Here is a 26,474-nt window from a genome sequence, read left to right on the forward strand (position 1 = left end):
CCCATTCTCCATATCCTACCAGGGTTTTATATATGCATGGCCATCCCATGACTGCTATTAGTCTGCTGGTAAGAGCAGCTAACCTTATCATCTGAAATAAAGAGAGGAAGACAACCTAGATACATCGTTGCTTGCTTCAGCTGTCAAAACGGACAGGCCACACCATTCTTCTCCAGAGCTGGGGACTTCGCAATGCAGAACAGTGCTGAGGCAGAGCACAATGGTGCACAACAGAACGAGCAGCCAGCGCTACATGTGGTAACATTTTGATCAATGTATTCACCTCACAGTAATATCCAAGTTTTCACTATCATGATACTCTGTATACAACAACAGCATTTTGTCCCTTAACCAGATTTTCACAATTATTCAAGTTCAAATCATCACAAGACGCACAACTTGGTACATAAAGCAGGTAGTAATAACAGTTGTAATCACTGCTGTTTGTATTCTTTATTATTGGCAGAATAAAATTACTGTTGTATTTATCATGGGAAAAAACACGTGCAATAAGAGAATGTTTTTTCATCATTTATTGTCACAGACCTCTTTAACAGTCCTGTAAACTACACCTCTTTTAAAAGGGAAAGCTATTATCAATAAGCTTGCCTTAAATTAAGGCCTAGTGTAATTTCATGCTGTGCACACACCTCAGTGCAATCTGAATTCCTAGAATATCCTTTGCTTCAAGAGGGCAGAAACAAGAAAACAGAATAGAAAGAGCTCTTGCTGACAAATGCAATACTTTGCATTTGTAACTTTTACACTGCTTGACTTAATACAGTTCTCTCCTGTTTATGAACACATGTGTGCCCCTGCAAAGCAAAAACCGTAGCAGCAACACTAGAAATGAGAAGTTGTAGCCCTGACAGACATTTTCCAGTAGTTTTCAACCTGCACTTTGTGTAGAAGTACTGAAGAGACTGATCTGACATCTCCTGGGATGAATTGCAATTTGCTTAGCAAGAACTCAGACTAAGCAGGTGGCTCCACAACCTAGTGGAACTGCATCTGGGAGCAGTTAAGTAAATGAAACCATGAACACCAGCACTGTTTCGTGGGATCTGATACAACACACAGTAAAATAAACACCAGGCTTTAAAAGTTACAATTTTTTAGGCATCTTGAAGCAAGTTTAAGACAATCACCAACACAATTTAATTTAATCTCAACACTCCATTCTTAACAAGGCAGTGATTCAGCCAAAAGTCACATGAATCACAGCAGCTCAGAGCTGAGCTCAGACACACCTGGTACAGGCCACTAGTAGATACACAAGTGCTGGATGCAGAGAGGCTTACGAGAAAGACAAGCTCTGCTGCAGTTCTCACCAGCACATTCTTAGCCTCCAGTTATTTGTGCCTCACCAACACTCCAAGCAAAAGTGTTTATCTTCACTCACAAAAAGAGTAAAGAGGGTCTCCACCATGCACTCCTCAAAGCGTCCAAACTCTTTCATATGGCCAATACATCATGCAGCAAAGGGTTCCACAGTACAATTGCCTTTTTGTTAACAACTTCTTGTTTGGAACTTGCTACTTTGCAGCCACCATTTCCACCAAAATCAAAATGAATCATGGTAGCTTGAAGATAGGCAAGTATAGACTTAGCTTCTGAATCTTCTGTTAAGTTCTTTCTCCCTCTAGGAGGTAATTTTATACTCCTCCTTTTGAGGAGGCCTGGGGGAGGAACCAAGAGAAAGAGCAACACACACTGCACTGCAAATGTGGACTTGCAGTGTACTTGAGCAGTGGCATAACATCACATTCCTTTTCCCAGGATTCACCAGTTTTCAGTGTATAGGGCAAACTGTCTTAACAAAACTTCAAATACCTCTAAAAATCTCAAATCTTGGGCCCATCCATCTCACAGCCCATACAAGGTCTGTATTAAAGTTAGGATTTCCAAGTCTTACATTCATCTACAACCCATTTCACCTGTTATGACCCAACTTGCTCCAAAAATATGGAAGCTTTCAGGTGGCCTTCACTTTTTGTGCCACAAATAGTTTGGAACTGAATTCTTCTTGCTATTGAGTGCTTGTTCTGTTCCACATAAACAACCAAATAAGAAAAAATTCCAGCATCAAACACAAAATTACTTAACTCTGAAAAATTACCATTTTTTAAAAGAAAAGTATGAATAAAAGACCAGAATAAAGAAACAACCCACAGCATTCCACAGAAGGCTGCTTTCTGAGCCTTGTATGACGACCTTCACAAACTCCTTTTGAAAAATGAAACCAAGAATATCTATCTGGGATAAGGTCTTCTCCACATGAGACTCTCAAATCACTGATGAGTGTGAAGTGTGACTTTCCCTTATGAAAGCCTTACTGACTGTCACCATTAGCCTGGCATCTATCCTCCACAGCTCTGTCATTCCAGTAGTTTGCAGCTGGCCAGGCATCCTCAGCACCTCGTTTAAAAGCCCTATGGAGGGAACCGCCCACGCTCCTCCTAAGCTGCCCGTCCTCACAGCGCAAGCACCAACCACACCAAGAATCAGTCTGAAGTTACACCAGAAGATTTTAAGTGACTGCCCCAAACTCTTTTCTTTAAAAAAGGGATCTTCAGTGTTAGTGACTTCAAACTTCCACTGCTCCAGTGGTGGATTAATAATGGTTCCTCACCTATGGTATTTGCCTCATTTGGCAGGCCCTAATTAGCATAACAACATAACTTCCCAGTTATCGAATTTAATAGTTCAGTAACTCCCCCACATCATTACTAGGAGAGTGACTAGTTGCATGCTTATAAACCATTATTATTTCATTATATAAATTGTTTAAAAATCTTTTAGAATTCTATGCATAAGAATTAAATAAATCCCACAAACACCTGTATAGTTCTATTTCATTAAAGAATAAATCTCTTAAGTTCATTGAAGAAGTTGGAGAACAAAAAGGAGAAGAGAATTACAGAAGTTGAACAAATCCTCAGACAGGGCACTTTAGGTAATTTTCCAACGTTTCCTTACCCTAAAAAATGGAAAATACATGCCTGAATGAACTGAGCAGCAACAACTCACTGCTGCAAGGCTATACACTTGCAGACTTTTTGTGTCTTATTAGCTGAAATCGGCGGCAATTAAAGCAGCAAACCTTATTTTAGGCCACAGCAATATGAGGAATTTGCCAAGAACCCAAAGGATTAGTAATTTACAAGCATGATACTATCCACAGTTCTATTAGTCATAAAACAAACATCAGACCATACCTTACACTGCACGAGCCTGGGCTGACACCAATACTTATTAGAAAACAGTAAGCAATTCTTAAAAACAAAACCAACTTGGCAAGTGAGCCACGAAAGCATGAGAAGAACCCCAGGGCTTTCCTCCCAAGCCTATGAGACTACTTACAAAGACTATTGCCATGCCCTGTCCAGACAGAGCTGACTTGATTCCATAAAGCCAATGTTGAACTCTGAGACAGTTTATAGTATGGATTCTTAAGTGAAGGGGAAAAAAAAAATCAAAGCTGCTTATACTGAAACATACTCTGAAGGCAAGTTTACAACTCAATTTTAAATACACAAACCAGAAGATCAAGCTAAGCTTACTAGAAGTAAACACCAAAAACATGACACCAAACTTCAGCCTTAACAAGAAGCATTTCTAAGTTACCATGAGCATGCTACAATTGCTATTACTTCCCTAATCATCTAACTGCTGGTTTAAGTCAGCCTGCTCAAGCGCTGCCAAGCATGCAAGCACACAAATTGATGTGGCTTAAAGACTATTTACTCAGCTTCTTGAGCAGACTCCCAGCTTACACTGAACTCCAAGAGGCCACAGCAGCCAGGGCAGCTCTGACAGCTTTGCTGTTACATGGGCATCTTGTTCAGAACCTCTCTCCTATGTTACATACATAGCAGGTCACTGAGAAGGATTTATCATGATCTCCAAATGAGTTTCCCCTTTCACAACTGCTAATTCTCTGCAGAGCATTCATAAAAATACTAGAGTCTCAGTATATGAGTACAATTTCCTTGCATCTGTTCCAAGTGATTAAATCACTACATGCTTGTAGGGTCTTATTATGCAGCCTCCCACCCAATTTTTGAAATTACTAGGGATGCTATGGGCATTTTAAATATTCTAGCAGTGCCAAAGTAAGCAAAAGCTACTTCGACTAAAGTGCCTTTAGCACCACAAGCTATACTACTAAACTAAAATGCTCTGAGACATGTCAAGCAATCGAAGGGTTCCATTTGTAGTATGCCAGCATTAGTATTTCAGAGTCAGAGCTGGCCAGAAAAAAATTATAAAAAATTAACTTTCAAGAAGTGACACTATATGGAGACAAGCCAGTAATTTTATGATCAACACTTTGCAACTGGCTACTACACACCAGTTAAAGGCTTCTGAAAGTTTGAGAAAGCAAGTAAATTTCTGTATGAACTTCACTGAAGGTTTATGTATCACTCCTCCCTGCCTAAGCACTAATTTCCAACAGTTTTATCCACTGTTTAATATTTTTTTTAAAAACTGTCTAAAATATGATCTCCAGAAAAGCCATTCTATAATCCAATCAAAAAAACTTTGGCTGCTACTGTGAACTTGTCTGCTGCTAGTAAGAATAATCACTTAACTGTTCTAATATTAGTCACTTATTTTTAGCAGAGAGAAAGAGGAGTGCTAGAATGACTTACTAAGATGCATACCATAAGCATGCAGTAAGCAACAAATTACCATTAAGAACCAGTTTTTTAAAACCTGCTTACTACACAAAGCAGCCAAAAGAAAACAGCTCTGAAGCACCTGCCGAGACACACCAGCTCCATACAGAGCACAGGAGCTCACATACACTGAGCTCAAATGTCTGCCTCTGAACCACCAAGTACTGAAACTGCCTAACCCATTCGTAGAGAACTAAAGATATTCGTGCCTGCCAGCAGGATTACCTAGTGTGCTGCACAGACGTCCTCTGCCTGCGGAGTGGTAAACTGACACAGAACACCTCAATTTTGTTGAGGCTGGAACTCCATTACTATCACACTGGCGAGTTCATGAAAAGGGGAGCGTGGTGTTTTCTTGTCTCGGCAAGGAGGAGTGGGGCTTTTCCTGCCCATAAAGTGTTAGCATGATAAAGTGTACAGTGATTGAGTTAGAAACTCACAGCTAAAGCGAGCTCCTTCTTCAAAGTTATTTCACAAACACTAAACGTCCTTTACACCATTAAGTCTCAAAGAGCGGAATTCGCCCAGCACAAAGGACTTGAGACAAGTCCCCCGAAGGACGCACACAAGCAGGGTACTTCAATCCACCACACGTCTTCAGCTACACTCAAAACTGCTGAGCGAGCGAACTACTTTTAACCCGGTCCCTACACCGAAACCGACGCTCTCGCTGGAAATGAGGCACAGATGGGAACCAGCCAAGCAACAGCAGATCCTGCTGCGCTCGCACCGGGCTTCGAGGTCGCCTCCTCCGGCGCCGCGCGGGGAGGGGAGCGGGGAGCGGCGGCGCAGCCCGGGCTCGCCCCGCAGTCCCCGCGGCGGGCGGGAGGAAGGCGCCCGGCTCCCCCCCTCCTGCCCGCCCTCGCCCGGCCGGGGGCCACACAGCCCTTCTCGGCCGCCGACACGAGCAGGGGCGGCTCGCCCGGCCTGCTCGGCGGGCCCCAGACAAAGGAAGGAAGGAAGCGGGGACGAACCGGGGCGAGGAGGCGACGGCAGCCCGGCTCCCCCCCGGGCGAGCGCGGCCGCCGCATCCGTGTGCGCTCAGCCGCGGCCAACTCCGGCGGCGGGCGAAGTGACCCCGAGGGCACTGAGCGAGGCCGGCGTGCGAGAGGGAAGAGGAGGGAGAAGCGGCGGCGGGAGGAGGAGAGAGGAGCGGGGCCGGTGGCTCACCAGGATCCGCTTGAAGAGGTTGCTCTCCTTGGGCGGCAGCGGCACGGACGGCATGGCGCGGGCGGCCCTGGGACAGGCACGGCTGGCGGGGGTGGGGGCGGCCCGGGAGGGGCGGCTGTCGGTACGAGGGACGGGAGGAGGGGGGAACGCCGGGGAGGAAAAGCCCGAACTCGGCGGGGCGGCGGCAGCGGCTCTTTAACTCATAGCCCTGCGCCGCCCGCCCTCCCCGCCGGCTCCCCCGGGCCCCTCTGCGCAGCTGCCGGGGCGCCTCGCCGCCCGCCTGACGCTGCAAAATGGCCGCCGGGGTCCCCCCGGCGCAGGCGCAGCGCAGCTCCCTCACAGACAGCCCCTCCGCCCGGCCGGCCCCAGGGCAGGCAGTGAGGATTCCCTCCGTGATTCCCCGTGCGATTCCCGGAGTGGCGGCTGAAGCGCTCCGCGGCCGGCGCTCACACGGCCGCTTCGGAGAGCCAGGCTGCTCGCCAGCCTCGGAGGGAGGCGGCGTTGGGAAGGAGCGCAGCCTCTGTCGGCGGCGGGGCTCGGAGAGGCTCTGCAGGCTTGCAGTGCTCTGGCTGGTATTTAAGGAAACAACAGCAAACTTGGCAGCCGGGCTTGGAGCGAGCGGGTACGGCTCCCGTCACATTAAGGCATTTTCAGCAGTTGGTTATGTAAAACTTCCCGACACCATCGTGCGCCCATGGAACAGCGGCGTTTATTCATCGCTTGGCTCCTTCACCGAAGGAGGTCTAAGGTCTTTTAATTTTTTTCTTGTTATTCTCAAAAATCGTTCTTAAGACCAAACCAAAACCACCAACAACCCGGAATATTAAAACGACATGACCCAGAGCATTACTTAGAAGGAAAATTGATTAAACTGTCAAGGTTACAACCAATTAAAAAGACCATCTTGCGAGAAAAATAAACTAGGCGACTGCAATTAAAATCTCTGTTTACATAATTAACCCTTAAAAATACTAATTATATTTTGGCATTTATTTCAGAGTATCTTAGTTCTGTAATAATATGGTTACCCACCTACAGTCACAGATGATGAACATGATAGATATCCCCAAGTTAAACAAGCGTGCACAAAACAGTAACTCATAAGAGCCAATTAGAAAACTGGTGTACTTAATATATTTTATTTCGTACTCTGTAAGTAGATGGCTATGAGAGAGACTGACGATCCCAAGCAGCATGTCCTTGACTTGACACAAGCCTTGCTGAAGCTGATTACAGGATAGCTGCTTTCCTTTACAGCTAATAGAGGGAACAAGAGAGTAGAGGGAACAATTTCTTGAAAGAGAGTAACCTGGATTTCAGTCTAACTTGAGGACTACTAATTAGGAAAAAAAATAAAGTGTTATGTTTAGGAACTCTCTTGACATAAAAATAGCAAAGATGAGAACATAAAGTATATGCTTTCCTATAATTCTTTATAGCTGAGCCATTGGCTTATGGACACTTTTTGTGAATGGTTGTGGGTTGCTGTTGGTGTTTTGGTAATCTGTCTAGATGCATGGTTTGTCATAAAGAATATTCTCTGTTGTGTTTATTTCTCACTTTTTTGATCTGGCATGCTTCTAATGATGCCAGTCAGCAGGGTCACTGATCACAGTATGTGTGCTTTCCACACGCAATACCAAATTCACTGGTTTTTCTGCTATATGCTGTAGGAGTGCTGCATTGGGTATCCGAGCTTTGTAAAGCAGGAGTATTACTGACAGGCATGGCAGCCTTGGCATTGCCCTGCAGCATCATTTTCAGAGCCTGTTTGTACCATGGCATGTCTTCAGCATTTTCAACAACGAGCTGAAGCCTTGACTCTATGAATCCTAGTTTGTGTTTTAGCAAAAGATATATTGTGCTTCTGGTTGGGTCGAATGATAAACAGATGCATCATGGAGAATGGTCAGACAAATATTGTGCTAGGTGGACCTTTGATCTGAAGTAATAAGGCTGTTCTTGATAGCTAAAGGTCTGTGTTTCCTAATAGTCCAAACACTGGAAAGAATGTCTGTCTGAAAGTAAGCAAATTGCAAATAAGAGGCAGAGGTTCAATTTGCATCTAGATGTGTCCATATTAAAAGTCTGTGTTAAAAGCAGCAAGAAAAGGAAAGCAGGGAGGCAATAAAAGAAACGTTTGTAGGCTAGCTGGAGAGAATAAACAAAGAAATGAGCTTTGTGGGAAGGCAGAGCTCCAGCTGAAAGTGAGGTTTGGGAGTGCAGTCAAGAAAACTTCTTGTCATTTAATCCCACTGTGCTGGGCAAAACAAAGCTCTCTCTACGGGCTTTGTTAATAAACAGGACTGTATTCAAGGCGCGTTTGATTCTGTCACCATTTTTTCCTTCAGACAGAAAGATTTCAGAAGTCTGAGCTGTTTGGGTTGAAACGGGGGAACAACATTGAAGTGTTACACACATCGTAACAAGTTTGCTATTTTTGCAGTGTGTGTCACTTTGCTCCTGTGGAAGTTGTGGGGCAATGCTCGTACACCACTAAATCCAGTTAGGGCTCTCTGGGCGAAAAAGGACACCGTGTGGGCATGGACTTGCCTTCAAGCCAAGCATGTTGTAAGGCCTGGAGCCTGTTCTGTCGGATGAGCCATCCTTTTGCCTCCAGTTTCTAAATTGGCAGGTTAAGGGTGCCAGGTTTTAAAGTACAGGACCACCATATCTATCCTGAAGCCTGGGAGCCCAGCTGTCTTCCTGCTGTGACTCTTCCCTTCTAAACCAAATGTCACTGTGGGCTGCTGAGGAAGGTGAGGAAGGCACCCCACCCCAAACAGCCCATGCCCCATCAGCAGCTGCTGCTTCAGCCATGCAGGTTTTAAGGCATTGAAACAAACTGTAAGAGGGGTAGAAGCACAGATTTCACATCCTTTATACTCAGTTCCCATACTGCAGTGTAAAAGCACGTGGCAAACTTAGAGAAGGTGTGTGTATTACATGGTTTGAATATGACATGCATGGACAGGTCCTGTGGTGCATGGTCCCTGGCAACCCTGCTGACTACACAGAGTCCAGCCCTTGTCTTGGCTGTGTGTCCCCTGTGTGCTTTGCTGCCTGGTAGGGTGGGAGCAGGACTGTGTCACAGTCCCTATTTTCACACTTAAGTTAAAACATTCATGCACAAGGCATAATAAAAACTGAACATGATCATGTTTAATCAGAGGATTTAATGCAAGAACCATTACTAGCTGGAGTAGAAGCTGATTTTCTTTTCCATGGCCTACCCTCTTCTTTTAAAACCAATTTTGGAGCACGAGGTCTACTTGCTGTTTCACGTTATTAGGTTCTTGGTTGTCTTCCCAGAGCGTACCTTCCCAATACTTTTAAGTACCAAATTGCATATTTAGAGTATGAATTCAAGTATAATTTTCTTATTTCATTTCACTGAGTCTCAGAAGTCATAGAGGAAGAAGAGTGAGGTGCAATGGGGATGGTGTCTGGCTGATGGCAGCTCTAATGGCACATCATCGTGGGTTTAGGCCTGGGGAAGATTTCAGGGTGCTGTTTGCTGTGGCCCTTTGGAAGACTGGACCAGCTCTCTGGTGTGGTTCCTGTTCTCTGGAAGTGGTTTTCCACCTGTCTGCCTTGCCTCCTGTCCCCATAGGTGAAGCAGAGCCAGAAGCTGTCCTCAGGTCTAAACAAGTGCTTAGTTGTCATTCAGGTGCTAAAGTTTGATCCAAATCCTACCCATTGATTAGTCCCATTTTCAGCCTTTTGGAATATTTACCACACCAAAACCCAGTCATGTTTTACATGCCAAATACAGAAGTTTTACTTTTTTTTCTTTCTTGCTTTCTTTTTTTTTAATGTTGTAGAATGACAGTAGCTGGGAAGAACGGTACATTGGTGATTATAGGTATAAAAAAACCCCTATTGATTAAGTATTTTAAAATTTTAATTAAGGAGGTAGTGGTATAATGTTTAATAATAGCTATTAAAATGTCCACATACATAGTATATTTCAAAACATACTTTATGAGGAAGCTGCAGCTAACTGGCATAGTCATAATCAGAATGGTAATGTTTATTAATATTGGGTTTGCCTTTAGTAGCATTGTAAACATTAATTTCAAATAGAATTGAATGGTGAGCTTCGACACAAAGTGGAGCTCAATGTATTTTATTCAGGTTTCTCTGAAACGAATCTTTTACTAACCAGATTCGAAGGGCGGAGGCTGCCTTTGCCGCCGGCGGCGGCGGGGAGAGGGGAAGCGCCTTTTCCCGCGGGCATGCTGGGACTGCGAGTGCGCCCGCCGCACTTCCGTCTGCGCGGCGCCCGGGCCTGCGGACGGTGAGTGCCGGGGCCCCGCCGCGGCCACGGGGAGCAGCCCCAGAGCTGCCGCCCCCGCCCGGCCGAGGCTCCTGCTTCCTCTCCCTGCCCGCTCCTGCCTCCTCTCCCTGCGCCCTCCTGCCTCCTCTCCCTGCCCGCTCCTGTCTCTCCCTGCCCGCTCCTGCCTCCTCTCCCTGCCCGCTCCTGCCTCCTCTCCCTACCCGCTCCTGTCTCTCCCTGCCCGCTCCTGCCTCCTCTCCCTGCCCGCTCCTGCCTCCTCTCCCTGCCCGCTCCTGCCTCCTCTCCCTGCCCGCTCCTGCCTCCTCTCCCTGCCCCCTCCTGCCTCCTCTCCCTACCCGCTCCTGTCTCTCCCTGCCCGCTCCTGCCTCCTCTCCCTGCGCCCTCCTGCCTCCTCTCCCTGCCCGCTCCTGCCTCCTCTCCCTGCCCGCTCCTGCCTCCTCTCCCTGCCCGCTCCTGCCTCCTCTCCCTGCCCGCTCCTGCCTCCTCTCCCTGCCCGCTCCTGCCTCCTCTCCCTGCGCTCTCCTCCTGCCTCCTCTCCCTGCCCGCTCCTGCCTCCTCTCCCTGCGCTCTCCTGCCCCTCGCTGCCCGCTGCTGCCCCGTGATCCCCGCCGCCGGCCGGGCTGCCCGGGCGCTCCGTGCCGGCTCTCGGGGGCTCTGCTCGGGATGCTGCCCGTGGTGGAGGCAGAGGTGTGTGGGAGGTGCTCCCGGGGGCGGCCGCCAGCAGTTCCGATCCAGTCGGTGTCCATTGGAGAACCTCCTCCTGCCCCGTACCTGCGAATTCGTGTGCGCCCGAGCGCTGCTGCATGGCGCCGGTAGCATCTTTGGTTGTTAGAAATGCATTCATGATCTCTGAAAGAGTTCGCAAGATCGAGAACTCTTTCCTGTCTTGAAATTATTACTTTTTAAAATTATTATTTTAATGGGTCAATTACAGTTGTTGTTTTCGCTTACTGGATTTTGATTTGTGTTGTGCAGGAGGTAGTTTTAATCACATTAAAAAGTTATTAAAATCTGTTTTGGAGATCATTTAATAGGTCATCTAATGCTCATAGCTCTGTAAAAGTTATGTCTGTTTATTTTTACACAAATGTGGTGTGGCAACCCCTGTCTGAGAAGGAGAAACCTTTTTTATTTAACATAGCAAAATTATTTTGAAACTTTAGACTTCCATGAAGGTCTGTGTCATTTCATTACTCTTTTTTTAACTCCTAAAACCAAGTATTTTATTTCTGAAATCTCAGGCAAAGCAATACAACAAATTTGTTATTATTTGAATACATTGCTTCTTAACTACACCAGTAAAAATTAGCTAGATGGTTTTAACTATTATGTTTAATGAATTAATTAAAATAAAACATAACCTCATTATTTTAAAATTGAGTTGATGGTGATCAGCACTTAGCCAAACAACAACAGGCCATGCTGATCTGGAGCAAGTCCATGTTCATCATCAGAAACAGGAACTGAGTCCACTCATGGCTAAATCCAGGATCATAGATGATGAGCCTGATTTGTGCCTTTTGCTGTGTTCCTGGTGAAGGGAACAGGATCCCTTTGCAGCTGGTTTTAGTCACTGTAGCAATCCAGGAGGGTATAATTTGCTTTTTGTACATTAAAGCAGTCTTGAAATTGCTGCTCTGGCTTCAATAGCTCCTGCTGGCTGGGGAATCTGGAGAGGGTACAGAAGTAGAATAAAGGTCCTTGCCTCCTTCTGCAGGTAGTAAAACAAGATTCAGGCAAGATGCAGTACTTCTGGTTTTACTGCATATTGCTCTTTCTTCATTGTGGACAAATGGATGAAAGTAAATAGGTGAGAATAATGGGTGAGTTGATTAGTTAGAGTGTCACAGTAATTTGGTAATAAAAAGCATGAAGATGCACAGAAGGTCTTGTCACTGATGAGTAAAAAATAATTGTGTCAGGAAACTGAAATATGAGTTTCCAGATCTTGTTGCAAAAAGGTTCATGCTCTTTTTTCCCAGAATCCACTTTTTTGTAAAACTCAGTGGGCAGATGGGACCGTGGCAATGGCAGGGTTACTAAGAATGCTTGTCTGTTAAACCTTTTCTGTGTGTGTATCCTAGAACAAGTGTGCTCAATTTAGTCTTCCTGGCAGAGCCTTGCACTCCAATATAAAATTTTAGAGCACAGTAGTAATTCATATCGTAGTTTGCAATGTTGATGATATAAAATGAAGGGAAATGATCTTTCATGCAGCAGCAGTAATGCTAAGGGGGGCCTGGGTCCTATAAAACTAAGGACCAAGTGGGCCAAATGTCTCAGAAAAATACAGGAGTTGTATTTCAGAGTACCTGCTTCTTACACACTTTTTGGATGGAAAATATTATGTAGCTTAAGTGTAAATATATCATGGTAAGGAGTATAGAGAGGACATAAAGCACATAAAGTAGTTCTCCTGTCTTCTTCATGTATGAGTGAGTGATTTTTTTTAAGTGCGTTGCAGTCCTATTGACTGATCTGTTGTATGGTCACCTACTAATGTCCTCCTTTTATGGTAGTGGATATAACTTGGCACATAATTCTGGACATTTCTTACAATCTCTATATAGAATTCTTTACCTCTATTTGAGGTAAAGAATTTGAGTATTGATTTGTCTTCTCAGCAACTTTTTTCTTTCATCAGTAAGGCATGAAATGGTTGGATTTTTCTGATGAGACATATGGCAAAATGGAGCTATTGTCTGTAAAACCTCTTCCACAGGAGCTTTTCCGTAGTATAAATAAGCTGTTTGAGGAGGTGAGAGAAAAGACTTTTTCCAACCCTCAGTACAATGGTGTGATAAGAGGTTCTGGTTTAAACTGGGACTAAAACAGGAACGGTTTTGTCCGTGACAGTTGCATTTGTGTCGGTGTAATCAAGCCAGGATACAGGCTTGATACTGTCCTTGTGTTTGTTTGTTGGGGGATTTTTTAAATAGAATGCTTTCTTTTTCTAGATAATAATACTGTGTACTTTTTATTTCAGGTGGTGGAAAAATAAGAAACAGAATGAAACCTTTCCAAAAGGTCTGTCTTTTCAAGAGCCTGTTTGCCAATTGCTGCTGTCACAGCCAACTTGACAGCTGTCTTCTCCCTCCTGTTGCAAAGAAGATCGGCTGCGTGGTGGGACTGCACAGCCATGGATTCTGGAGGCCAAAGCCTTTATTGGACACAGCTCGAGTCACTCTGTCCTTTAACAGTCGGCACAGGAAAAACCATCAGAATTCTCAGGCTTTGTGGAAGCATAAGGCTGTGCAGAAGTATCTGGAGACTCTAAGCAAGGAATACCAGCAGGTTAGTCATCAGTTAAGTGCAGACTCATTAAATGACTTTGAGCAAAGAGCCCTGAGGAGAAGATGCGCCGATCTGTCCCCCATTGCAGCGGCATTTCAAGAAATCAAAGAGGCTGAGAGAGAAGTTCAGGAGTTAGAAGCGATGTGCACAGGTAAAGGAAAACACAGCTACTTGCTTGCTTCGGAACAGCAGCTGTGCTTGTGACAGATTTCCTTGCCCAGCCTTTGAGGAAAGCTTGTGAGTAAGTTCAGCCAGCCCTGGAACACTCCCCGGTCCTCCCTGCTCCCGGGAGCTTGTGTGCTGCGAGCGCTTTCTGCATCCAGCCACATCCTTCTTTCATCTCACCTCACTTTAGTTTGAGGTCTTAATACGGTAATTTTGGGAGAGTAGGGATTGTCTGGAACCTCAGGGATATCCGTCTAACAGAAATAGTTGGGAAGCATCCATTTTGAGGTTATTTATTGGTTGAACTGAGAGCAGTTTGAACTGAAGAAAAAAAATCAGCGAGCCTAAAACCTTTGATAGATGCAGACCTCAGCCATGTTATTTAAAATGGGATTCCATCTGACCAGTTCAGTGATATTTATTGAGCAAATGACATGAACTTTCATTAGGCTCTGAGTTGAAAGCTTCCAATTTAAATGGCAAGAGCTAATATTTCTTTGGAAATATTTGGAGAGTCCTTTAAGGAATAAAAAATGATGGTTGTTTAAGAAGCTGCTGTTTTTCAGTAGTCTGCTACAGTAGGAATTGGGGTAAAAAAGAATTAAAACTTGTCACTGGTTTTTGTACCGTTTAGGAATAAGAAAGTACACAGGGAATAAATAAAAGAATTTAAAAAATAAGTAATGGTGCAACATTTGGGAAAAAAACCCCAGCATTGTTACAAGTGTGACGAGGTGCACACAGTAGGAAGGAAAAATTGCATCCGTTCTGCTACAGTGGGAAGTATTAAGCCAAGAGAGGGCAACACTGACCTGGAGAGAATGGAGTTTACATTAAAACAGTGAAGGAGGACAGGAGAATTTGGTACCCAACAGTGTAAATGGAGAAGGACAAAATTCATGGTGCTTTTCAGAGGTCGCCAAGGGGTGTAGACAAAATGGTAAGAGCCATACTGAAATAAAGATGTAAATTTAACTTATTAAACAGAAAACATTTGTATACTTTAGTTTTAAAAATAAATAGATGTTTCTGCTTTTTGAAAAAAATTTGTTAGTTAAAATATTTTAATCCTCAACCCTCTCTAATTCCCTTCACTGGAGAAAAGAGGAGAAAGAGTGAAGGAGACAAGATACAAAAACCTAATGCTGAAAAAGAAATGTTCTTGAAAGAATTAAAAAATATTAAGAAAACTTTGGAAAATTCATATTTCAACTTAGAAGGGCTGTTTTAGGATCAAATAAATATAATGAAGAATTTTTCTAATTCCATAAATTAGGATGTGGAGGTTAGAGTGAGTTCTAGTTGAAAGAAGGGAGAAGAGTGGCCAATAAATTAATTAAATAGAGCCAAATTATTCTGTGTGCACCATTTATCTTGTGGCCAAGTTAAGCCACAGATGTCCTCTTTATTTGCCTTCATTTGGCTGTTCACTGTTTTCCACTTAGCTCCCTAACTGACCCTCTTCTCTCTGGTACCTGAATTCCTGACAATTGATGTAGGATTTTATATTTGCAACACTCAGTGAAGCAGAAAAATACTTCCCAGTTTCCCTCTAGTGATGTGAGTCCCAAGGTAGGTTAAGTGAATTCTGTTTTGCAGGGAGGTAGGAATGGGATACCAATCCTTTGAGCCTTAAGCTTGTTGGTCATCACCAGACCATCTCTCAGCACTGTTGCCAGTAGTTAATTTGATACTGTTTATCTAACTGATCAATAAACATATTTTTTGGACCAGCTAGAAGTGATTGAGAGTCCAGTTTTATGCTGCATCTGAGACGAACCTGTGGTTTCTGTGCTGGCCACAAGGCAGAAGGTTTTCACCTCCTCTTTGTTCCCTCACTCTTACTCCCACCAGCTCAAAGCTGACTTCAACCATTCCCTCCTCATTTGCATTGGTAATTGTCCAGTTGTAATTTAAATCTAGTTAATCAACTTGGCATGGTAAAAATATGTGTTTATTCAACTAGACTTACTGTTTTAATTTCAGTGAGTTGGATTGTTTCACTTTCTGGGGAGCAGAAAAGTGGAAAGATGAAAAGGAGAGTGAGTTCCCTGTTTCAGCAGTGACAGGTTTTCCACTCACTCCAACTGTCTTCCAAGTTTCTACTTAGTGTATAATCTATTGCTAACTGATCAGCATTTTTTGTTACTGTAACCTGGAGCCTCCATAGCAGAAAAGGCTTGGAGCTTCTGTGAGCTTTACCTGAGAATGTGTGGTAGTTTGTTAGTAAGCTCTAAAATGTGGGAAGGGGCAGTCCAATCACAGGTAAAATATCTGCTGCTCCTTCTAGCATGCCTCTAAAGTCTGATCATTGAGTTAGCAATGTGCATCCTAGCTTGGGCTGCTCTTATTTGAGTATTTCTTGCTGGCAAAACACTACAAGCTTTTCTGTGCTGCAGTGCATGTCTTTGGACAGCTGTGTTACAATTTGCTCTAGGTGAGATTGGCTAACATCTATTCCTGTTGTTGGAATTTAGAGCTAGACAGCAGAGATGAGAAACAGCTTCTACAGCTTGCCTTAGAAGAGAAGGAAAGCCTGGATAAAAAAATGAACATGTTGTGCAGAAAGGTGAGCCTGAGGTAAAATTTTACAGCTTTGTAAATAAAGATTTCAGAAAACCTTTCCTTTATGATCTTACCAATAGATTCTGACACTTGAGTTTAATGTGACAGAAGTCCAGCTTCTGTATTCTCCCTGAAAAGAAGTGGCAACATTAATTATTAGTAAGTTTCTTAGTGACAATTGTGTCTTAGAAGATGATTAATTGAGTCATTTCTCTTGCTTGCTTGTCTGTCTGCAAATGCTGAAGGGGATTATAAAAGTGGTGAGTCTGTGCTACTGACACATGACATGACATCTGAGTAACTGTTTGTGGCAGTGCAGCACGCACTCTTGAAGTCTTTCTGATTGGAACTTGCAGTCCTTCATTTTCTCTTCAGCTGACAGCGGGGAAAATATAAGCTGTCTTGGTTTGAAAGACAGATATCTGCTAGGAAGGGGCAGGGCCTCCCTAGAGATGGAGAATTCAAATCCCCTCCCTCCAAATTATTCCAATTAAAAGGAAAATTAAAGGAGCTTTCAGGCAGAGGTATGGGGGTAGGAATAACAATTCTTTACTAGTATATATGACAAAACGACAAACAAACAACAACTACAGCATCAATAATAAACAGAATCAAGAACCTTGAGGGCTTTCTTTTACAAAAAGCCCAGAGCAGTTTGATCTGGGTGCCCCTGCAGGACTCCGAGAGGCCGAACTGGAAGGAAGGAAAAGTCCCGGGCTGGTGGATGAGATGAGGAGCCCTGCGCTGGCAGCTGGAGCAGCAGGGGTGTCCCGGCAGGGCTGGGCAGTGCAGGGCTACAGAGTAGCAGGAGAGCCTCAAAGGTCCGAAGAAGCAGCGGCGGTGGGGAGAGGCTGGAGAAAGCGAGCTCAGGATTCCCGGGTACACAGCAGATGACAGTAGATTTCCCAGGACGAGGCAGAGGCAGAGGGCAGCCTGACCGTCTTCCTCGGCGCTGAGAGCAAGAGTGCCTCCCCCTCCCCCAGATCTGTCTTTTTTGCCTTTCCCAAAGCTCATCATCTCTCCCCTCTGAGGGACACTCCCAGGGACTCAAAAACAATAGGTGTAGCCTCGTGCTGCTATATCCCTCAAGCACTCTTTTTGTTCTGACTAAGTAGTCATCAAGGCTTTTGGAGACTTATGGGAAAAAATTCTGTGAGAAGAGAAAAAAAAAAAAAAAACAAATCTAACCCCCAACATAAGCAAAGAAGTTGAAATAATTTAGTGGAGACCACTGTGTTTGGGCTTATTTCTATATTCAGACTGAAATAATATGAAATGTGACTTTCTGAAAAATAAGATTAATGTAAAGATTGGTTGGGTTAGCTAATAACTGTCTTCATAGCTGGGGCTGGGGTGGGTGACCTGGCACCTCACTTGGCAGGATTGCATTTTCAGCTGACTTTCATGTGGATGCACTAGCATGTTGCATTTCCACACTGACTGCACTGAGTTGCAATGGTCATTGGACCATTTTTAGTAGATTTTAGTCCTGCTTAACTAGCTTGCCAAAGGAAGTCAGTGGTTGTGTGTGCTCAGGCTGCAGCAATTGGGAAGGCTGGCTGTAAATTTGATTAAGAGAAGATCCAGGGTCATGGAGGAGATAATGGCATTCTTTTTTTTTTTCAGCTTTTCCAGCTTCTAGTGCCAAAGGAAAAATATGATAGAAGTCCTGTCATATTAGAAGTGACAGCTGGCAGAACAACTGGAGGTCAGCAAAGCCCCTACAGTGAAGATTACTTCCAACCTCCATCCAACTCCATTAAACCTCTTATGCGTTATTTTTAATGCTTTTTTTATACTTTATTGGCATAAAATAATACTTTCTAAAGATGAGCATTAACCTGCCTAATGACTGGGGTTAGAGTCGCAGCTACATCTGAAAACTGCTGTTTATGTGGCAATGCCTTTTCATTTTTAGGGGACATCTGCCAGCAGTTCACTAAAGAGATGTTTGAGATGTACCAGAGCTATGCCGACTACAAACGCTGGACCTTTGACATTGTGAACTATACACCGGCTGAGATAGGTACAGCAGTTCTTCCGAGATTCCACCTAGGCAATGAGATTGAAAGCAGTGTTCCTCTGCTGTATTTGTCACACACTGTTTGTCTCTGCAGGAGGCTTGCATCATGCTGCTGCTCATATTTCGGGAGAGAATGTCTACAGGCATCTGAAATATGAAGGAGGGACTCACCGGGTCCAGCGAATCCCTGAGATGGGCTTGTCGTCCAGAATGCAGCGTATTCACACTGGGACAATGTCAGTCATTGTCCTCCCTCAGCCAGAGGAGGTAAACTGTTCATTGGTGTGCTAACATGGTGCTGAACCCCTGCTCACCCATTTTGGCATTGGAGTAGGTGTTATTTAAAGCCATGTTACTGTTTTGGGGATTTCACTGATAACGAAGTGCTTTGTGCAAGTCCCAGCAAATGAACTGCAAGTGCTCTGACTCTGGGAGGTGATAGCCCTTGGCTCTTACCTTACATGTATAAATGAATCATCAGAAGCAACTTTGCAAAGATTTACTGTTGCCTGAAATGACATGTAAGTGAGTGATCATTTCATTAAGTGTTCCAGCCCCAACACTGACAAGGCTCACTGCTATGAGTAAGCCAATTTTAAATTACATCACATATTAAGGCACAGAATATATCCAAGAAGATACTCAATTATGTGATTCTGTACATCCTTTGGATTTTTTTTTTTGTTTCATTTAAATTATTGGTGTCCTTCTCTGGTAAATCAAGGACAGTCTCCTTTGAACCTGAATGAGTGTGTTGGCTAGTCTGTTTGTGATCTCACTGATACTGACAGTTCTCAATTAGACTACCATTTTACACTGAAAATAAACAAAACCAGATCATGTAGGCTTTTCCTGCACCTTCTCCTGCTTCTTTGTAACACTTTCCTTGCAACATTGATCAGATCTGTATGTTCCTTTCCCATTCACTGAGCTCAAACTATGGTCCAGGTCATCATGGACTCCTGTTTCCAGCGTGGCAGTCCTTATTTGAATGGATCTGGATATTCCTATTTTCGCCTCAGATGATTCTAAGTATCATTGCAAGAATCATTCAGGCTTGACTCATAGAGAAGATCCTTGCACTGCTGTTTAGAAGTGGTTTTTAAATATTTGCTTATTTCCTAATCTCTGCCAAAGCTAGTGGTTTTGCAAAAGAGTGATTTTGTTTTGTTTCTCTCACACACACACCTTGTTTTGTGAAGGACCTGGAGTAGGAGTTGGAAAAACTAAGTGAAATCTTTAAGGCATCATTTGCTTTACAGAGCTATTTGATACTGCGTTTTTAAAATTATAATGATTATGACTGTTACTTAGCAACAATTGTTAAGGAGCAATTTTTTGAGAAGTGATTTGTTATTAATGCTGAGTGTCACTGACACTCCAAATATTTTTAGAATGAGCAGGAAGTAGTAATTTTCTTTGATTCTAGGTTGATGTTAAAGTGGATCCCAAAGATTTGCGTATAGATACATTCAGAGCCAAAGGAGCGGGAGGGCAACACGTGAACAAAACTGATAGTGCTGTGAGGATTGTGCACCTTCCTACAGGTAAGTCTGGCTGTACTTTGGACTTTTAATCACACTGAATCTGTATCTTGAAAAGGGAGCTTGTGATCCTGCAGGTTGTCTCTTGCAGGGCTGGGCCTTATACCAAAAAAAGGGAAGTAGCCCTTTCTGGTTCTGTCCCTCTTATAGCCATGCACTGTGAGAAAGGGGCTGTGTACCAGGGGCACAGTGATTATGCCACTTTTGTCTTCAGAGGGAGTGTTTCATGGGTACACTGGCTTTGAGGGATGGAATAACAAATGAAGGGTGATGCTGATGGGGTAGAAAATGTAAATAATTTGCACTGTGTGCTCTGTACCTTCAGCAGTAATGGCCACTGGCAAGCAAAGGCATGCTTAGCCTAGCTGGAATCTGTGTAGTTACATGACTGATTAAGAAGAAGGCTTGAAGATTTTCATTCAATACTAGATGATGCTATTATATGTTAAATAGAAAGGAAAATGTATATTGATGGGAAGGTACTGTGTAGACTAGATCACTCTGTCTTTTTTGGGATTTGTTTCATTGAAACTCAGCAAGCTTCTCTCTGTACAGATGCAGAATCACTTTAGGCATGGGAAATTCCAGTAATGACCTGAAAACAGCTGTTCTATATGCCTTTTTCTTTCAGAAATCAAATGAGAAGTTATACATTTCTTTTAAAGACCTTTATTTTGTTTTATTTCATTTTCCATAATTAAGTTTGAGACTCACCAGTGTTGATTTGGCATGCCTTTCTCCTAGAATAATAAATTTTCCAGTCTCCAAAAGCTTATCTGGACTAAGATTTTAAAAACTTGTGTTGCACTCTTTTAAACGTGCTCTTGTAGACTGTTCAAATTGCATTTTTAACATATGACAGCTAATTGGAGTGAACCCAGTTTCTAGAGGCGGTGTCAGAAACTTACTTGTTTGCTTCAAGAAATTTTAAAATATCCCTGACTTTTCTGTAGCACAGAACAAAGCCCCAGGTGCAGCTGTGACAAGTTTAAAAATGCACTAATGGTTCTGGTCAGTGTGTTAAAATGACTTTTTATCCCGCAGCTGAAAGGCCCTACAAAGCAGCACTGCAGTAGGTTTGATCTGCCTAATGTGTTAGAATGAATTGAGCTTGTTTGTTCTTTGCTCTAACGGGCTCTTGGTTGCCTCTGTGGAGGGCTGGCGGTTGAGTGCCAGCAGGAGCGGTCACAGCAGCTGAACAAGGAGATTGCTCTGCGGACACTGAGAGCAAAGCTCTACCAGCAGCTCATTGAAAAGCAGCTCAGCCAGGAGCAGAGCGCCAGGAGGCTGCAGGTGAGGACAGGTGGTGCCTGAGATCTGGAGAGGGTCTTGTGTTGTAGATTTGTTTCTGATCTCTTTGGGTGACGGGACGGGGCAAGTGAGAATGTGTGTCTAACTAGGGGTGCTTAGAAGGGAGGGCAATCTTGTACTTTAAAATGGTAAGTCTGCCTTTACTTACCCCAGTTCAGTGCTATTGTAGACTTCTCAGGCAATGAAAAGGTACTGCAACTGTGGCTCGAAAGAAGAGTCAAAACACTGGCTGAAATTCTTCAAAATGGAAGATTTTCTGGCCCTTAAGGCCAGAGTTACACAAATTACGCATCAGTAAAAGGTTACATTCAATGAAAACTAGGATCAGGAGTTCTCAGAAGTTTCTAAAGAAGAGTATTTTAAGGCCATACAGAGCTTTTGAGAGAAGCGAGTAAATAAACAATCCCTCCACTATGCAATTAAGTAGCAGCATATTTGATACAGTTTAGGCAACCTTTTGAGGAAGAAACAGTTTCTGGAAGAGTTACCTCAAGTTAGGCTGCAAAGTGTTCTTTTCTCTCAAAATGGCATGTCATTCTTTTCCTGTTCTTTGAGTATTTTCCCATTTGTGGTTCAAACTTCAACAATGGAATAAAACTTCAACTATTGGAATAAAAATGCTTCAGAATTAGAGAATTACTCAGTATTCCAGATTTTCCAGCTCAGCTATTTAATCCCTTATTTCAAGTTGCATTTAAGCGTATTGTCCCTGCAGATTATTAACCCCATTGTTGTAAGCAGTGAGCCATTTATCTTTTGTTACTAATTCCAGTTTGAGAACCTTTGAAGCTGCATAAAAAACTTGTGTTTATATTTATGTTTAGTTTTAGATTTAGGTTTATATGACTAGTGTGGAAAATCAGGCAAAAGTAAATTACCTTTCCTAATGTTTCAGCATTTATTCAAGAAATTCCACATTCCAAAATACACGTGTTAAGTGCAGATGAAATTTTCACCAAAGCCCACTGAAATGTACACCTATTTATTTCTCTGAGCATTTTTAGCATTTACTTCTCCATTTTATAGGGGACCACAGCGTTTAATGAAGTGTTTAACCCCAACAGTGCTACATTTGGGGTCTGCATGAAAAGTTAGAATTGCTAAAAGTTAGAATTGACGTTTGCACTCTCCAACGTCACCACTAGAGGGTAACTTTACTTCTTACTTTTAATCCAAAAGTGCTAATTTTTTGTGGTGCTAATTTATGACAGCCACACATTGACTGTGCTGCTTCTGTTATTAATGGAGCCCATTTTTATTATTTTGTGTGGAAACTACAATCCTTCCCCCCAGAAAACCCCACTTGCATATTTTTTGAAGTAAGGACTTTTATACCTTACTTGACCTCTGAGAGTTACGTGGTTCTTTCAGCTACAAAGCTGGAACAGAAATGTGCTGGGGGGTATAGAAACTCGACCTGTGATACAGAATCACAAAAAACACAGTTCAGTAATGCCACAGTATTTTAAAAAAATCCCATGTGCCAAGCCAGCAACCACTAGGTTAGTAGTTGGAACAGGCTGATCCATTACAGTTTTAAGTATCCTGTTCTAGAGAAGTATTTGGTTTGTTTGAAACACAACAGATTTTTTTTTCCTGCTTTGCTGTAGTTGGGAACAAGAGCCCAGTCAGAGAGAATTCGTACTTACAACTTTACCCAGGACAGAGTCACTGACCACAGGATCTCATATGATGCACGCAATATCAAGGTAAGGGTTGCTTATGAGAGTATTTAGTACTTATGTTTACCATAAGAAGAAAAAATTAACATAGTAAGCATGACTTCATATATATATATATATATATGAATAATGAAGCCAGTTGTGCTCTGACAGAACACTAGATATAGAAGGCTTAAACTTTCTTTCCTGCCTTGGTGTAGTCTTGGAGGCACAGGCTGCAGCTCACTGGCCTACTTCTCTGTGTGTTTTTCCTGCTGTATGAATGAAAAGTGACCAAGCATGTAGTCCTCAATGAGATCTGTGAGTCCCTTGGCCATACTGGGCAAGTGATATTTGAGACTCTTGAAGCATGATACATCCAAACCAAAAAACCTGACAGGAGGGACTTTTTAATTTTTGTTAGGTCATTCTTTCCTCCTCCTGATGCTGGAGTAAAGAATGAGAACAACTTTTATGTTTGCATCACAGGCCACAGTTAAAAGAAACTGAATGTTTTCATTTTAAGATTATCTGAGATCTTGTTTCTGAGTAAATACCTACATATGGCTTAAATCTTACTGATTGTTCAGCCTGGGTAAGAGAAAGCTTTGGAGTGACCTAATTGCAGCCTTCCAGTATTTAAAGGGAGCCTGCAAGAAAGAGGGAGATTTTTACAAGAGCATGTAGTGACAGGACAAGGGGGAATGGCTTCAAACTAAAATAGGGTCTATTTAGATTAGATATTAGGAAAAATTTCTTTACTGTGAGGGTGGAGAGACACTGGAGCAGGTTGCCCAGTGAAGCTGTGGATGCCTTATCCCTGGAAGTGTTCAAGGTCAGGTTGGATGGAGCTCTGAGCAACCTGGTCTAGTGAAAGTTGTCCCTGCCCATGGCAGGGGGGTTGAAACTGGATGGTCTTTACTGTACCTTCCAAGCCAAACCTGTGATTCTATGATTTCTATGATTCTGTTTATTGGGGGTTTTTACAATGGGAAAAAAACCCCCAAACTAGTAATGGATTTTTTTGTCTTGAATTTACAAAAAACAAAGTTTTGGGTGATCCCTCAATATTTTAGCTTAGGTATCCAGTTTGTTATAAGTGCTGTTTCATAAGGAGCAACACTTTTCCAACTGTACTCACAGGTGCCCTGGGTAACTCCAGAGAATGCAGGGCATACTGAATATGGAATGGTTTATAGTTAATGGAGTGCAGAATACCATGGCAGAGGAAATAGATCCATGATTGCGTAAAAGTGCCTTTGTTAGTCAGTTACTTAGTGTTTGGAACTTTCTTGAGTGAAACTGGAACCATAAACTGCCTAACAAAAGTTACTCAAGCTTTGCTTGCAAAACAGCCTCGCTCTTGCCATGGAATGTATTTGAATGAGGTTCTTCAGTCCTTGATGGTTCTTGTAGGGAATTTCCATGTAAGTGCATGGGTTCCATGAAAGCAGGGCAACAGGTGCTTTTGTTGCTGCCAGAATCCATGTGCCTTGCACAGAAAGGCAGCTGATGTCCTGCTGCTGTCCATCACTGCTGCTTGCACGTGGGAGGGACCTGCAAGGATGACCAAATGGAGGGACTGCCAACAAAGTGCATTTCAGGGGGTTGTGTAGTTGGTGTTTCAGAATAATGCTGAAGGACAGTCAGTAATGCTTTTGTCTGCTTTTTTTAATAGGAAATTCTAAGTGGGAAAGAAGCACTGGATAATCTAATCAACAGACTACTGGAGTTTGCAGAGATAGAGGCTGTCACCCAATATCTAGAAAATTTGCAGGCTTTAGAAGGAGGAGGCTGAAGACCTCAAGTAGAATTAAAACAAATTGTTGTGTTTGGTAGCAGAACAAAACGTGTTTTTTAGATTATGTTGATTAAAACCCATTTCTCTGTTTTTCAGTGTGTGATACTGTTCTTTTTGTATCTTGGTGCAAGCAGGTTGAATTCATTGCAGCAGCCCTGGCAGAAAAGCATCAGCTTGGAGTTCTGTGTGCATGCTCCCCCTGTCTTGGCAGCTGGGCTTTGTTAAGCTGGTCCTTCTCTTGACAGTAGTGCAGCTGGAAAGGCACAGGATTGTGGTGGTGGAGCAGAATAAATACCACATAGTGCACTTTTTGTTTGGGGGTGGGAGATGTTCCTCTACAGGTGAAAGAAACTGAACTCCTCTAGCGTAGTCTAGAACCTGGCCTCATGAATACTATTTATTGTTTTCCACCTATGTGAGCTTCCTAGATTAAATCCCTTGGAAATAACTTTGTATTATGATGCTTGATTTTTTCAGAGTAAATATGCAAAAGCAAAGGGAGTGAAGGGGCTAGAATGTTAAAAGAGAAGCCCGTTAAAATTCTTCCAGGCACTCTTGGGTCAGCCTATGGTGGGACTGGCCCATGTGCTGCAGTGGCAGGTGGAAGTATTGCTCTAGTTTTCAATTAAGTTTATGAGGTAACAGGCAGCTCCCTGCCTTCTGGCAGAGAAAATGAGTTCATACGGCAGATGCTTTTCGGCAGACCAGGTAGCTCTGGAACTCAGCTCCTGTCTTTGGGAATGTCTGCCTTTGCCTGTCATTGAGAGGATCCAGACGTCTGCAGGGCTTTGACAGGACTCGTGCCGATGTTTTGCCCTGCACAGCTGCAGTGTAGCAGGCTCTGAGCACAGGCAGGCACGGCTCCTAGGCCTGACTCAGGAATGCTCCGTGCTCAGGGTGACACAAGGATTGGTGCTCTGCTCAGCTGGGTTCACTTGCCAGATCACGGCATCTTCTTTTCATCCTGCTTGTCCCAGGTTCTGCTGGAAAGCTGCTCTGCACTGTCTGCTGCACGAGAAGAACCAGTTCATTGTTACAATTTAAATTATGCCCTGTGGTTGATTTATATTTGCATATTTATTTTGTAATCAGGAATGATGTAGTGTGAGGAAATGTTCTTGTAAAGGATGCAGTTTTTATCACTGTTTATATAGCAACAATTGTAACATTATTCACCTACATTAAGAAAGACAGAATTTGTAACAGGAAGAAAACAGGAAAATTATATTCAGTTCCTCTGTTCTGCCATTATTTTTCCATTCTTTTGTGTCTTCTTATCAGCAAATTTGACAATTTCTCTCTTGCTGCCAACATTTCAATTACAGAAGCTTTAGGGCTTTAGTTGGGTTGGTTGTTGTTTTTTTTTTTAATTGGTATCTCTGCACGTCAATCAGGGAACTTATTACCATGCAATTAAGGATTCATTTGGCCTTTGACTTCTTTCAGTAAGCAGTCCAGAAAAAGAACCTTCCAGAAAGATCTGCAACTGAGCTTATACTTCTTGCCTTGCCAACAGACTGGCAATAACAAATATGATCAGCTGTAATAGAATATCCAGTTAATATGGTTATCCAATTACCATGCTCACTTTCATTATGCAATTAAATGCACCAATTTATTTTATTAATTATGTCTCTCAAACATTTCTAAGTTTCTCTTAAAAACTTCTTAAAAAATTTAAATAATAAGATTCCACTTCCAGGATTAGTTAGTGTCTATGAAGTTCTTTACTATGAAAAATTAATGAAACACCTAAAAATATGAGCCTTTTTTATTTTACTGGAAGAAAGGCAGTGATATTTCTGCAGAACCTTATGGATATTTATGATTTACTAGTTTTCTGTAGCCTTTTTTGTTGATGGTTTTGTGCAGAATGATGAGAAGAGGGAAAGCAGACAGGAACCCCCCTCTTTACTAAGTTTTGGATTTCCCAAATGTAGGTATTGAAATTTAGAAGC

General features: G+C 43.0%; 2 protein-coding genes across 8 annotated transcripts in view; one reads left to right on the plus strand and one right to left on the minus strand.

Moving 5' to 3' along the window:
• The window catches only part of NAA16 (N-alpha-acetyltransferase 16, NatA auxiliary subunit), a 61,920-nt gene extending 55,937 nt beyond the window's left edge, over window positions 1-5,983 (minus strand). For both annotated transcript variants that reach the window (XR_010079657.1, XM_063392169.1), the window contains exon 1: window positions 5,853-5,983. Coding sequence is in view for 1 of the 2 variants with exons in the window: in XM_063392169.1 (XP_063248239.1) it covers window positions 5,853-5,906 (54 nt within the window). In the remaining variant the exon portion in view is untranslated. The remainder of the gene's footprint in view (window positions 1-5,852) is intronic.
• On the plus strand, window positions 5,748-24,606 carry MTRF1 (mitochondrial translation release factor 1). Of its 6 annotated transcripts, XM_063392170.1 has the most exons (11): window positions 6,140-6,593; window positions 10,021-10,152; window positions 13,139-13,597; window positions 16,089-16,180; window positions 17,803-17,884; window positions 18,095-18,202; window positions 18,294-18,466; window positions 19,629-19,746; window positions 20,900-21,036; window positions 22,665-22,763; window positions 24,394-24,606. In XM_063392170.1, the coding sequence occupies exons 1-11, from the start codon at window positions 6,146-6,148 to the stop codon at window positions 24,511-24,513; spliced, it is 1,968 nt and encodes a 655-aa protein (XP_063248240.1). In that variant the 5' UTR covers window positions 6,140-6,145; the 3' UTR covers window positions 24,514-24,606. The 6 variants fall into 6 exon arrangements, with proteins under 6 accessions (XP_063248242.1, XP_063248240.1, XP_063248243.1 ...); XM_063392172.1 differs by lacking the exons at window positions 6,140-6,593; window positions 10,021-10,152 and adding an exon at window positions 5,748-5,870; XM_063392173.1 differs by lacking the exon at window positions 10,021-10,152 and having other exon boundaries at window positions 6,489-6,600.
• The last annotated feature ends 1,868 nt before the right edge of the window (window positions 24,607-26,474 follow it).

This window comes from Prinia subflava, chromosome 3 (genome assembly GCF_021018805.1).
Source record: "Prinia subflava isolate CZ2003 ecotype Zambia chromosome 3, Cam_Psub_1.2, whole genome shotgun sequence".
Taxonomy (NCBI): Eukaryota; Metazoa; Chordata; class Aves; order Passeriformes; family Cisticolidae; genus Prinia; species Prinia subflava.